At 44.3% G+C, this 14,635-nt stretch overlaps 1 protein-coding gene across 6 annotated transcripts in view; it reads left to right on the top strand.

Annotated features, from left to right (window-relative positions):
• The window catches only part of LOC150042309 (ATP-binding cassette sub-family A member 17-like), a 52,783-nt gene that overhangs the window by 34,078 nt on the left and 4,070 nt on the right, over nt 1–14,635 (top strand). For all 6 annotated transcript variants that reach the window (XR_016533650.1, XR_016533651.1, XM_090324938.1 and 3 more), the window contains 9 exons: nt 2,933–3,095; nt 4,435–4,738; nt 5,600–5,873; nt 6,028–6,232; nt 7,110–7,329; nt 9,026–9,184; nt 10,122–10,300; nt 10,931–11,050; nt 12,540–12,734. Coding sequence is in view for 4 of the 6 variants with exons in the window: in XM_090324938.1 (XP_090181064.1) it covers nt 2,933–3,095; nt 4,435–4,738; nt 5,600–5,873; nt 6,028–6,232; nt 7,110–7,329; nt 9,026–9,184; nt 10,122–10,300; nt 10,931–11,050; nt 12,540–12,734 (1,819 nt within the window). In the remaining 2 variants the exon portion in view is untranslated. The remainder of the gene's footprint in view (nt 1–2,932; nt 3,096–4,434; nt 4,739–5,599; nt 5,874–6,027; nt 6,233–7,109; nt 7,330–9,025; nt 9,185–10,121; nt 10,301–10,930; nt 11,051–12,539; nt 12,735–14,635) is intronic.

The raw sequence follows: 14,635 nt of genomic DNA, 5'->3' as shown, positions 1-14,635 counted from the left end.
TAACCTCTTGAAAACAGGAAGTAGGGCTTGGCTCAAGGGAAGGGTGGTAGCCTTGAGCTGAAGAGCTCAGGGACAGTGTCCAGGCCGAGTTCGATCCCCATGACCTACCCCCCCAAAAGAAAAAGAAAAAAGAAAACAAAAAAAATTCCCAAGCCAAGTACTAGTGGCGCATACCTTTAATTCTAGATACTCAGGAGACTGAAACTTGGAAGAAATCAGTTTGAAGCCAACCCGGGCAGAAACGTCTGTGGGACTACATTTTCAGTTAACTCCCAAAATGTTAGGCTGGAAGCATAGCACAAAGTTAAAAAAAAAAAAAAGGAAAACAATTTTTTTTATTTTTAATTTTTACATTTTTATTTTTTGCAAGTCCTGTGGCTTGAACTCAGGGCCTGAGCAATGTCCTTGTTCTTTCTCAAGACTAGCGCTCTACCACTTGAGCCACAGCACTACTTCCGACTTTTTTTCTGTGTACGCGGTACTGGGAATTGAACTCAGGACTTCGTGCATGATAGGCAGGCACTCACTACTAGGCTATGCTCCAGGACCCCACACAGACAATTTAATATGAAATTCCAGAAGTGGAAATGCAAGCTTGTTTCTATCTAATGTAGGCCTATTAAGGCCTATCGCATGTAAACTCCGGACAGGGTCATAGCAGGCAGAAGCTTGGCAAGTAGCACAGGGGTGACTTCACCTAGTGGAGCAGTATTTACCTCTGAACGTGTAGTCTATTTATGAGGACCATGGGTAATATATTCACAGTTGCATCTATCATTTGGAATTTTTTTACACATACACGTGGCTTTTTCTCATCCTCTTTTCAATCATCACCACATACTAGTTGTATATTATGCTTTCTTATTGTATTATTTCAGTTATCAGGCTAGGTACACACACACACACACACACACACGTGCGTGCACAGACACACAGACACACACATACACGATTTGTCAAAGACTCATGCAAATTAAAACCCTTAGTTTACTTTTGGAAAATACAAGAACCTTTAATTTCATTGACATGCATCCCACCATCAGCAGCTTGTATATGTTTTTTTTAATTTACTTTTATTTTTTTTTCCCCAGTCTTAGGTTTTGAACTTCAGGGCCTGAGCACTGTCCCTGAACTTCTTTTACTCAAGGCTAGCACTCTACCACTTGAGCCACAGTGACATTTCTGGGTTTTTTTTGTGTGTGTATGTGGTACTGAGGAATGGAACCCAGGGCTTCATGTATGCCAGGCAAGCACTCTACCACTAAACCACATTCCCAGCCGTATTTATGTTTCTCCATATTTGAAACATGATTAATTTTGTCTGAGAAAGACAGGTGTTTGAATTGTTGTGCCACCTTGCCTCTGCCTGTAGGTGTTGCTCTGCTTTGAGCCAGGGACTATGACCTCCTGCCCTGGAGATAAGCCCTGCTGTGGCCTTGTCCTTGTCAACCCTGTGGCAGCTGACTCTTGAAAACCTAGAACCACCCAGCTGCGCCACACCCAAATCCCTCACACATTCCCTCACCCAATAGAACGCCAGGAGACAATACACGATGCTTGAAGGAAAATGTATGTCACAGCAGTAAGTAACTCCATTTTTGCACAACTGTAAAATGAGCCTCAACTTACTGGGTATTTTCCTGTGACAAGTTGTCAGGAGTAGATTTTTGGCCCACAAACCATGGACATATGTTTCCTGGACCTGGGTACTTAAATGCCAACAATGAATGCATCTTTTTACTTAGAGCGGGAATCAGCAAACTTACTTCAAGGACTAGATAGTATTTTTTTTTTTTTTGCCAGTCCTGAGCTTGAGCTCAGGGTCTGAGCACTGTCCTTGGACTTTCTCAAGGCTAGATAGAGCTCTACCACTTGAGCCTCAGCACCACTTCCGGCTTTTTTCTATATATGTGGTACCGAGGAATCGAACCCGGGTCTTCGTGCATGCTAGGCAAGCACTTTAACCACTAGGCCAAATTCCCAGCCCCTAGACAGTATTTTTTTTAAGAATATGACATAGGTACTTATAAAACTACATAGCATGTGACTGTTTATATGGTTTTATTCTGAGCTCAGGGCCAGACAAAAATAGACCTCGTGCCAGGCACTGGCAGCTCACAGCTGTCATCCTGGTTCCTCAGGAGGCTGAAATCGAGGATAGCAGCTCAGAGCCAGCCTGGGGAGGAAAGTCTATAAGACTCTTATCTCTAATTAACCACCAGAAAACTAGAAGTGGAGCTGTGGCTCAAAATGGTAGAGTACTAGCCATGATCAGAAACCTCAAGGATAGCACCCAGACTGAGTTCAAGATCTACCACCTACAAAAAAAGAAGCCTTGGGGGCTGGGAGTTTGGCCTAGTGGTAGAGTGCTTGCTTAGCATGCACGAAGACCCGGGTTCGATTCCTCGGTACCCCACATACATAGCAAAAAGCCAGAAGTGGTGCTGAGGTTCAAGTGGTAGAGTGCTAGTCTTGAGAAAGTCCAAGTACACTGCTCTGGCCCTGAGCCCAAGCCCAGGACTGGCAAAAAAAAAAAAAAAAAAAAAAAAAAGAAGCCTTAGCAGAGTTTTACCTACTGCTTACTAGCCCCTGGCCTAGTCTAGGTATTACTATGTCCTTTCACTTTCACTTTTGCTTATGAACTAGGCATTAAAAATTATATTGCTTTCTTTTAATTTTCATGTGATATATTTTTAAGGAAAATAACAAATATAGTAAATTTTACTTGGTTCTTTGAAGAAGCCATTGGTTAGTTAATTGTGAAAATCTTGTTACCCAGGGTACAAACTAGATATAGCTCCTTTTCTCCTCATATTCTTACCCTAACTTTTCAGAATTTTTTATATGTTGATTTATTGTTTAAATCTAAACAAAATGAAATGTGTTCTAATTTTGAAACTTTGTGTTTGCTTATGTGTTTCTTTTGGTTTAGGGTTTGTATGTTGGCAGATTACAGTACACGTATCCCAACTCAGAAGCAACACACTCTCCAACCTTATCCTCTGATTAGCAGAGTTCCTGTTGACAGAATTAAACATCTTCATTCAAGGATCTTCTCAATACAGACTGTCCTGCCAATCAAACTTAACACTGGCGTAAGCAGCATATTTTAAACTCACATAAGAAAGGAAGTTGTGGTTTAATTCTCAGTATTATGCTATTATTCTGTCAATAAGTGTATATGAGCTTTTGCAGAGACTTAAGAAAATAGTACTAAAGACTGGATCTGATCTAGTTGTGATGGCACAACTATAATCCAAGTCCTCAGACCACTTCCATACACACATTTTTTTTTAAAGTCAGATTTGCCAAGCACTGGTGGCTCATGCTTGTAATTCTAACTACTCAGAATGCAGAGATCTGAGGATCACAGTTCAAAGCCAGGGGGGAAGAAAAGTCCTCATGACTTTTATCTCCAATTAACCACTCAAAAGCCAGAAGTGGATCTGTGGCTCAAAGTGGTAGAGCCCTAGGCTTGAGCAAAAGAGTTCAGGGACAGCACCCCCCAGACCCTGAGTTCAAGTCCCACAACTGGAAAAAAAAAAGGCAGATAGTATTTGATAGAGATTTTCGGGAGGTATTTGGTTCATATTTAGTTAGTTAGGAATTTAGAATGTCTTTCTCAAATCCCAACAGGAGCTGCCAGACAAGGAACTATACATATAAAAGTATGCCTGGCCTAAAGGCCCTCTGAAACTTCCCACTCATGCAGCACCCCAGAAAGCCATGTGAACACATTCAGCACTGACTCTGAGGGTCCACCCCAGGCCTGACTCGTGCAGTTAGGACTTCAGGACTTAAAACTGCTTACCTTAACATTTACTGTCATCGCCACCATGTTTGTGTGAGGGTCTTATGTATTTGTACAAGTCATCTATAAGATACACAGCTAGAAGTTAAATATCTTGGTAAGAGTATCTGGGTATTGAAATATTCTCATCTAGGGCTAGGAGTTTGGCCTAGTGGTTAAAGTGCTTGCCTAGCATGCACGAAGACCCGGGTTCGATTCCTCAGTACCACATACATAGCAAAAAGCCATAAGTGGTGCTGAGGCTCAAGTGGTAGAGCTCTAGCCTTGAGAAAGTCCAAGGACAGTGCTCAGACCCTGAGCTCAAGCCCAGGACTGGCAAAAAAAAAAAAAGAAATATTTTCATCTAGACATTCTCCTAGCCGGAAAAAATAATCTATAATTTACATTTGGTGCTGTAGTGTCTTAAGTTCAACTTCCAGATTCTTTTTAATCTGTGCTTTCTCTTTCTGGCATTAACCATCAAATCATAAGGCATTTTAACCTGAAGCAATTTTGAACATTCAAAAGTTACTTAGATGTAATGTAAGAGATACAGGTGGACAGGAGTCAGGAGCTTAAGCCTCTAGCGTCTGTTGCCATGTTGATACAGTACTTCATCTCTCTTTTTTTCCCTTCTATTTCAGTTCAGACTCTTCTGTCAGCAGTTATATGCCATGTTCCTGAAGAGGGTCACATATTCTTGGCGGAACTGGATGCTGATGTTGTCTGTGCAGATCCTGGTTCCTCTGGTGATCCTTATACTAACCCTCATGTTCTTCAGCTTCAAAACGAAGCGCCTGGAGAACACTCCCTTGGAGTTGACTCTAAAACCATATGGTCAGACGATTGTCCCATTCTCTGTTTCTCAGAACTTCACCGACATTCAGCTTTCAAATCACTTTGCAGATATGCTTAAGGCTGAGGGGCAGATTCCTTTGCAGGTCCCAGGTAAGACTCAGACATAGGGGAATGAGCACAAAGCAGGCTCATTACATGTTTAACAGGAAAACCATATCCTTCTGGCCACTTGCTATTCTCTGAAGTCAGACTGACTAGCTGTTTAATTAAAAAAAAAATTGTATTTGGTTATCTGAAATTGGATAGGGAACGGGGGAAAACAAGATGAGGGGTGGGGGAGGGGGGAAAGGAAATGGGGACCAAGACACATGAAAGGGTATCAATGTATGAGAATTAATGCACCATTTATCTGGCAAATATCATGTAACCTTTCTATTAATTACAATAAAAAACATATTAAAAAAAAAAAACGTTCAGGGGCTGGGAATAGCCTAGTGGTAGCCTAGCATTCACAAAGCCCTGGGTTCAATTCCTTAGTACCACATACACAGAAAAGGCCTAAAGTGGTGCTGTTGCCCTAGTGGTAGAGTGCTAGCCTTGAGAAAGCTCAAGGACAGTGTCTAGGCTCCAAATTCAAGCCCCAGGACTGGCAAAAAAATGGCAAGCCCAAAATGACAAAAAAGAGAGGGTCCATAAGAATGAGACCAGAGACCAAGTGTGTTTCTCTAGGAATTAAAGCACTCCCCCAATGCGAGTATATTCAGAAGATATATCCTGTCAAGAGAGTTTGTAGGCAAATTGATGATAAATACAAAGAAAATTAAGTTGAGTAGAAGCTTTATAAAAAACAAATGCATGGATGGGGTGCTGCTACCTCATGCCTGTAAACTTAGCTACTCAGGAAACAGATCTGAGAATCATGATTTGAAGCCACCATGTGAGACTTACTTCCAGTTGACTCCCACCCATAATTGCTGCTGCCTGCCTGTGAGTGTTCTGCTTCCCTTGCAGACTCTATAGAGGAGTTCCTGTTAAGAAAGGCAAAAGAGGATCCTGAGAACTTCGACAGGCTCTATGTGGTAGCAGCTTCCTTTGAAGTCCAAGACAACCACACCACAGTGACGGCACTGTTCAACAACCAGGCCTACCATTCCCCTGCTGTGGCTCTGGCTCTGGTGGACAATCTGCTTCTCAGGTTGCTTTCTGGTGCCAGTGCTTCCATCACCCCTATCAACCACCCTCAGCCTCAGACCGAGGAGGAGGTCTCTGAGAGCCTCCTGTACCAGTAAGTACAGCATCTCTGCCCCCAGTGTCTTGCTTACCTATCTGAACCAACTTTTTCTTTGTCTCATTTTAATTGCACATGTTATTTTGGAACAAGATTGCTGTTGAATTTTACTTAAATTATTGTCTCTCTCTTCATGTCCTGTCTTTTACAGGGGCACTAAGGGATACTGTCTTATTATCAACTTGCTTTTTGGGATAGCTTTTCTGTCTAGCTCTTTTTCCATCTTGACAGTCAGAGAGAGACGAATTAAGTCCAAACAGGTCCAGTTTGTGAGTGGTGTCTGCCTAACTGCCTTCTGGTTCTCGGCTCTGCTGTGGGACCTCATCTCCTTCCTCATCCCCACTCTACTGCTACTGGTAAGTGCTGGGTGGTGCCAGGGTCATTTCCTGCACACCAGGCACTCCTGAACAGTCCCTCCACAGAACCAGAACGAGCTGACCCTGGATGAGAAATCACCTCTATCGCTGATCCCTTTTACTAAGATTGCTTGGCTCCAACACCCTTGGAGCAGAGAGACCTGCTATAGGATTTTCATGTAACACCCACAGAACAGTCGCCTCAAGCTAGTAAGAGACAGTGCTTGGCACAAATAGCCCAGTGAGGTTGAAATATTTAATTGTAGTTGAAGTGAGTAGTTTAAGGGTTTGATACTTTTAAATACAAAATAAATTACTTCCTGCTTTGTTCTATCTGTGGTGTTTTGTTTTGTCAAAAAGAAAGAAAGAAAGAGAAAGAAAGAAAGAAAGAAAGAAAGAAAGAAAGAAAGAAAGAATGTCCAAAACAGCCTGAATGCTGGCTGTGGGGCCTGGGCACTGTCCCTGAGCTCTTCAGCTGAAGGCTAGCACTCTACCACTTGAGCCATAGCACCACTTCTGGTTTTCTGGTGGCTCATTGGAGATACGAGTCTCATGGACTTCTGTGCCCAGGCTGGCTTTGTACCTCAGATCTCACCTCCTGAGTAGCTAGGATGACAGGCATCTCCCCCCTCCTCCCCGCCCCGGTGCCTGGCTCACCTGTGTGTGTGATAAGCAACTCTGTACCCTTATTGTAATGCATTAGGCTGCGGGTCTCTAGGGCAGATCCTGAGAAAAGGGGCCAGGACTGGCCCATTCCTTCCCAGGCAGTCCAGGGAAACAGGGGAAGCGCCTGTAAATATTAAAACAGCTTGTAAAGCTGAGGCCACCATACTCTCCAGTCTTAGGGTAGATTTTGAATGACTTTCTTTTTCCTAAGGTGGTGTTTTTATACTACAACGAAGAAGCTTTCACCCAGAATGAGAATGCCCTGGCTGTGGTCTTGATGCTGATGTTGTATGCCTGGGCCATCATCCCCTTCATCTACTTAGTCAGCTTCTCCTTTGACAATGCTGGTAATGCTTGCGTTAAACTTGTTGTAATGCTGACCTTTTTGAGCATTGGCCCCATTGTGCTCGTCTTAGCCACCAGTGAACAAGGTGAGGATGAGTCCATGTCTACATATTACATAAAGCTTTGGGTCTTTTCCCTCTAACTGCTACAGAAGTTGTGCCCACAAAGGTGTGTGTCCACCAAAGAGAGTTCACAGCAGCTGTGAGCTGAAGAGTCCCCAAGCACACAGTTTCAGGCAGATGGACAAACGCTTGAATCATGTTCACTCAGTGGACTGCTGCTTAGAGATGGGAAGGGAACAGTCAGCAGTGGGACTAAACCCCAAAGATCCAGTGTTGAACCAAAGTGGCTACCATGCTGGGTATCTGTGAACAGATAAAAGTAATCCTGGGGACAGGATCAGAAAAGTGCTTGTCTTTGGGATGATGGGAAAAGAACTAATGTAACACACTGTGAACTTTCTGGAGTAAAGACATATTTATCTAGACTGGAGCTCTTGTAATATAGGCTTATATACATGAGAATTCATTGAACTACCTAATTTTACTGGAATATATAATCTCTCAATATAAAAGGTAACAAATAAGCTGGGCACCAGTGGCTCATCCCCATGACTGACAAAAAATAAAAAAGGTAGCCATTTATTTGTGCTGTACATAATTAAAGCTGGCATCTTGATGTTTGTGCTGTTTTCTCTATCTGGGTCAGGATTAAACAAATGTGCTGTTATGTCACCTCTACAGTATTTTTTCATTTGCATTTTATGTTAACACTTCCTTCAGTTTGACTTTAGGTTGGGCAGGGGGTTGTTTTTTGTTTTTTATTGCCAGTCCTGGGCCTTGAACTCAGGGCCCGAGCACTGTCCTTAGGCTTTCTCAAGGCTAGAGCTCTACCACTTGAGCCACAGCACCATCTGGCTTTTTTATGTATGTGGTATGGAGGACTCGAACCCAAGTCTTTGTGCATGCTAGGCAAGTACTCTACCACTAGGCCAAACCCCAGCTCCCTTTTTTTTTTTGCCAGTCCTGGGGCTTGAACTCAGGGCCTGGGCACTGTCCTTGGGCTTTCTCAGGGCCAGAGCTCTACCACTTAAGCCACAGCACCATTTCTGGCTTTTTCTGAGTATGTGGTGCTGAAGAATCGAACCTGGTCTTCATGCATGCTAGGCAAGCACTCTACCACTAGACCAAACTCCCGGTCTCATCCCAGCTCTTTTTTTGTTTGTTTTTAACTTATTATTTGGGGAGTTATTCTGTCTCCTAAAAAGCCATTAATGATAATTTGGTCTCCAATGGTTTTTTTTTTGTTTGTTTTTGTTTTTGTTTTTGCCAGTCCTGTGGCCTGGGCACTGTGTCCCTGAGCTTTCTCAAGGCTAGAACTCTACCACTTGAGCCACAGCACCACTTCTGATATTTTCTGTGTATGTGGTACTGAGGACTTGAACCCAGGACTTTGTGCATGCTAGGCAAGCACTCTATTACCCCTAGGCCACACTCCCAGCCCTGGTCTCCAAATTTTGGTGATGAACTTTTCCTCCTTCTTGTCTGCAGATGGCATTCCAGTGACTCCCTAGAGGGGCCCCAGGTCCCCTCAGACTCACCTGCACAGCCTCTGCTGCCCATCAAGTCCCACAATAGCCATTTTCTGACACACTCTACTCTTCCTGATACTACACAGCAATCATAATGGAAATAAGGGAAAAACTAGACTTCTGGTCCAGGAGAGAGGATGGTGCCTTTTTCTTTTTGAAAGTAGAATTAATGTTTTCCATTCTCATTACAGGGCTGGGCTACACAGAACTCTCAAAGTCCTTGGATTATGTATTCCTAATATTTCCAGGGCATTGCCTAGGGATGGCCTTTACCAACTTGTATTACAATTCTGAACTAAAAAAATTTTGCAGTGCCAAGAACCTGAGTGATATTGGATGCAATGATGTTTGTGAGTATTGTAAATGAATTTTTATTTATGTATTTATTTATTTATTTATTTATGTCAGTTGTAGGGCTTGAACTGTGGGCCTGGGTACTGTCCCTGAGCTCTTAAGCTCAAGCCTAATGCTCTACCATTTGAGCTACAGGGCCACATTCGCTTTTCTGGTGGTTAATTGGAGATAAGGAGTCTCATGTGCTTTAGTGCCTGGGCTGGCTTTGAACCCCCATCCTCAGATCTCAGCCTCCTGAGTAGCTAGATTACAGGCGTGAGCCAATGGCGCCCAGTTTTTATTTTTGTTTTGTTTCTGTTTGGGTCATGGGGCTTGATCTCAGGGCCTGGGCTTTTTCACTTAAGCCTATCACTCTACTACTTTGAGCTGCAGCTCCACTTCAGTTTTTCTGGTGGTTAATTGGAGGTAAGAGTTTCATGGGCTTTGCTGCCTCGGATGCCTTTGAACCATGATCCTCAGATCTCAGCTTCCTGAGTAATGGATTATAGGTGTGTGCCACTAACACCTGTCCTCCAGCTCTCAGAACTGACAAAAAACAAGTTTCTAAGACTTCATGATCAACCTAGAAAGGTAGGTGTGGTAGAGCCTGCTAGTCGTCACCGCTGGGTGTGACGTGGATATAGGAGGACGGTGGTACAGGCTAGCACAAAGAAAGAAAAAACATGGGCACCTATCTCAAGAATAATCAAAAGAAAAAAATTATATATTTGTGGCATGCAATCTGAGAAAAGATTATTGTTGCATTATTTTTACAGAACACTTCATAAAGAAACACAAATTATTAGTGTTTACTATTTGCTGGAAAGTACCAGCATTGATAATAATGAAACCTCTTTTTTTGTTGTTATTATGGGAGTTAACCTACTATATGTAAAGGTGAAGACAGGCATTGGAAACAATCCAGGTGTGTAACCACTGTTTGTCCCCTGTTAGTAGAAGGATACGTGGTTCAAAAGAACATCTATGCCTGGGAGTCCCTCGGGATGGGAAAGTACTTGACAGCTCTGGCCATCCTCGGACCTTTGCATATTAGCCTGCTTTTCTTCGCTGAAACCAATGTCTTCAAGATACTGAAAGCCAAGCTTTATGACTCTTGCAGGAAGCAAGATTTGGTGAGTAGATTGGTGTCAACCTTTATGGAGAGGTCAAGGGCCTGGCTCTATGGCTTCTTTCCTATGCTCTGTAGTTGCCTTGGTTCTCAGCAGTAGAGTGAACCTGGAGACTATCTGGCTCAATCTCAGGCCAGAGAGATGGCAGCCCATGTTCAAGGACCTTGGAAGGGAAGACACATCTGGCTCAGCACCTGTAATCCTGGTCAGCATGCTCGCCACCTGGAGTACGTTAAGGACCACCCCATTAGTTGACTGGAATCAAGACCCTGGCTTCCTAGAACTCTTCTCCAGTCATCCACGAGCCAGACAGGAAGAAGGTCTCTTGTGTCAGCTCCTGGTGTGCTAGCTCCAAGGCATAAGGCCTTCTGGATAAACTACAGGAAATGGCACGGGTATATCTGGATGTCCCTGGACCCTTAAATATTAGCTTTCCTCTTGAGTTGACACCATGTGGCATTTGCATATTCTCCCCATCGTAGTTTTGTCAATACGAGTTTGGTCTTGGATACCAGAGGTCAGTGGGGCACCTTGAGCATTTCCAGGGAGTATCTAGACTTTGTGCCTCCCTTCTATCTCTCTTTCTTGTCCTCATAGATGGTTGTATTTCCACCCTTTTTTTCGGGAATGTAGGCAATGTACCTCAAAGCAGAATCTGAAGACCAAGATGTTGAAGAAGAGGTGAGAGTCATCAAGCACTATTTGGAAACATTGTGCATGACAAATCCATTAGTTGTTAAAGAAGTGTCAAAGGTAAAGCCTAACAAGGTTTTTATTACTTCCTTACTCATTCATTTATTCTGACAGACAGCATCTTACTATGTAGCATAGGTTAACTTCAAACTCAGAATTATTCTGTATCCACTTCCTGAATGCTAGGGTTGCAGCGAAATTACCAGCATGCCTAGCTCTAGACTTGGCTTTAGAAAGCCAAAACCATTTTTCTTATCGACTCCATGCACATGAAGTCAGCCACCTGGTAGACTTGGAATGCCTGCAGTGACTCTGGAGCTTCCAGTGGACATGAGGGGAATAAAGCGCATCTGTTTCCATTTATCCACACAGAGACAAGCAGCTCTGCTGTCTCTGGTCCAGGTGTACCTTAGGAAGGAGGGCAGGCTAGAAAGTGAGGCCTGGCTGGTTGGACTTTTCCTGCTCTAGAAAATGATTGTGGAAGAAGCAGGGGGTAGAGTACTTGGAAGCACAACCCCAACCTCCTGAGCCCCCATAACCCCAGGGAGAATTTTGAAAGACCCTTTAAGCAGGGACTCAGAGCATTTTCCCAAGTTTTTGTTCCTATTGTTTCTCTACAGTTACTGATTTTTTTTTGGTGGGTCACGGAGCTTGAACTCAGCCTAGGCACTGTCCCTGAGCTCTGCAGCTCAAGGCTATCACCCTACCTCTGGGCCTGGGCACTGTCCCTGAGCTCTTCAGCTCAAGGCTACCACCCTACACTTGAGCAAAGCCCCATTTCCCATTTTCTAGAAGTTAATTGGAGATAAGAGTCTCAGGTTCTTTTGTGCCTGGGCTGGCTTTGAACCTTGATCCTAGATCTCAGCCTCCTGAGTAGCTAGGATTACAGGCATGGGCCACCGCGCCCTGCTTACAGTTACTGATGTTTTAAGGGAATATTTTCTCTTTCCCCTAGGGTTTTATTAAACCCTAGACAATGTCAAAAATTTTGTTGGTGGGGCCAGGAGTTTGACCTAGTGGTAGAGTGCTTGCGTAGCATGCACGAAGACCCGGGTTGGATTCCTCGGTACCACATACATAGAAAAAAGCTGGAAGTGGTGCTGTGGCTCAAGTGGTAGAGCGCTAACCTTGAGAAAACCCCAGGACAGTGCTCAGTCCCTGAGCTCAAGCCCAAGGCTGGCAAAAAAAAAATTTGTTTGTTGATTGGGTTTGGAGGTGTGACTCAGTAGAGCACCAGCAAATGAGAAAAGTATCAAGTATCAAGTACCAGGTACAGGTGTACCAAGTATCAGGTACTGGTCTTGCAACTGGAAAAGAAAATTTTGTTGCTTCTGAGACAGAATGGAAAAGGCTTACCTTAGGGAATTAAGCTATTGAAGAGGGAAAGCTATAGAGAACTTTCTTGGGGAGCAGTGTCTGAAAGGAAGGCAAGTCTGAGCCTTGCTATTGAGAGGCCCCCTGGGCCCCTAAGGCAGCTGGGACCAGAATGAGTGTGCAGTGACCATGGCAGGCAGCCTCCTCACTGCATTTCCTGTCTTGTGTATTGCAGGTCTATGGTGTAAAGGTTCCCCAGCTAGCTGTGAACAAAGTATCCTTTACCATCCAAGAAAAAGAATGCTTTGGCCTTCTTGGCCTCAATGGAGCTGGGAAGAGTTCCATTTTCAAAATACTGACTGGACAGCAGCCCCCCACCTCTGGGGATGCCTTTGTCAGGAATCTCAGCATCTGCTCCAAACTAGGGAAGGTGAGTGTGGCCTGAAAATGAGAGGGCTAGACCAGGGAACTAGAACAGGCCTTGATCTCTGAAGAGTTTACCTGTCAATTTCACGAGTGACCCTCAAATCCACAGGTGTATGAAAGAGGTGTCTCTGGGCTCCAGATCCAAGGTGGAGCTGCTTACCCAGTGCTGGCTCTTCATATGCTGCCATGCGCTCCCAGAATGTCTCCACCCCTTGTCATCCCCCTGCCATTTTAGCTGGGCAGTGAGTAGCACGTGTGCACCTGCTGTTGAAGACACCATGCAAAGTGTACATGGCAGACACGGTTCATGGATGCTTTGTCCCCAAATGACCTGCCAGTCCGTGCTCACTGGACCTGTTGCTACCGGAGCTGCCCTGGTGTCTGCAGCACTTAGTAATGGCTGACTTGAGCAAAACTTCAAACTCAAGCTTTCTTTTACGTATTCTGTAGCCTTGGTCTCTTCTTGTTCTTTCTTTCTCAGATTCCTTTAGTAGACATAGTATTGTTTTGTGTTGTCGTGTTGGGTGTTGTTTTGTTTTGGCACAGTGTCTTGTTAAATAGCCTCAGCCTCACAATCCTCCTGCCCTTGCTTCCCACGTGCAGCCATTACTTCCCCTTGGTAGGTACTCATCTGGCCTGGCAATCTGTGGTGTCATTGAGGGTTGATCCTGTAGTCCACTCTCCTTACACAGTCCTGGTGTGGCTTGGTCATTTATGCCATGCTAGTTCCCGTTACCATCAATTTGCTGATATCTTCCAAATAATCACAAATCCAATCCAGTTCTAGACCTGTGTTCCACACTGTAGAACGCACCTTTCGTAACTGTATGAACCAGTCCTCATAGCCTCTTTCTATGTGTCTGTGCATGTCCTGTATATAAGAGATGCAGTGATGATAAAGTTTAATATGTGTGTGACTGATGTGCTGAAGGGAGCAAAATAGTATTTGAAGCCTTACTAAACTAGTTGTTAAAAGAATACATTGGGGCTGAGAGTTTGGCTGGTGGTAAAGTGCGTGTTTAGCATACACAAAGACCCGGGTTTGATTCCTTGGTGCCACATATATAAAAAAGCTAGAAGTGGTACTGTGCCTCAAGTGGTAGAGCTCTAACCTTGAGAAAAGCCCAAGGACAGTGCTCAGGCTGTGAGTTCAAACCCCATGACTGGCAAAAAAAAATACATTAAAAGTAAGCCAGCTGCTGGTTGCTCAGACCTGTAATCCCAGGAGGCTGAGATCTGAGGATCAAGGTTCAAAGCCAACCTGGGCACTAAAGTCCAAAGTCCATGAGGTTCTTATCTCCAATTAACCACTACAAAACCAGAAGTGGTGCTATGGCTCAAAGTGGTAGAGCACTAGCCTTGGGTAAGTGTTTAGAGACAGTATCCAGGCCATGAGTTCAAGCCCCATAACACACACACACACACACACACACACACACACACACACACACACATACACACACAATCAGTTCCCAGGAGCGTGGTGGCTCACACCTGTAATCCTAGCTACTCAGGAGGCTAAGATCTGAGGATTGCAGTTCAGAGCCAGCCTGGACACTAAAGTCTGTGAGACACTTATCTCCAATTAATCACCAGAAAACGGGAAGTGGCTCTGGGGCTCAAGGGGTAGGGCAGTAGCCTTGAGCTAAAGAGCTCAGGCCCAGAGTTCAAGCACCATGACTGACAACCTCCCCCCGCCCCACCCCCCCAAAAAAAAACCTCTTCTAAGGACCCAGAGAAGAGATAGAATAGAAGGTAGGTAGGTCAGGTTCATGAGAGTAGCAAGTACACTAAAGTCTGACCTGTAAAGAGAAGCAAGGTAGCAAGTTCACCCCCCTGACGCCCTCACACGGTTACTATGCTGGGGAGCCACACATGTCCAGTTTGGGTACTGCACTGTAGAGG

Source organism: Megascapheus bottae, chromosome 36 (assembly GCF_031878675.1).
Source record: "Megascapheus bottae isolate mThoBot1 chromosome 36, mThoBot2.hap1, whole genome shotgun sequence".
NCBI lineage: Eukaryota > Metazoa > Chordata > Mammalia > Rodentia > Geomyidae > Megascapheus > Megascapheus bottae.
This window is presented reverse-complemented; position numbering and strand designations above follow the sequence as displayed.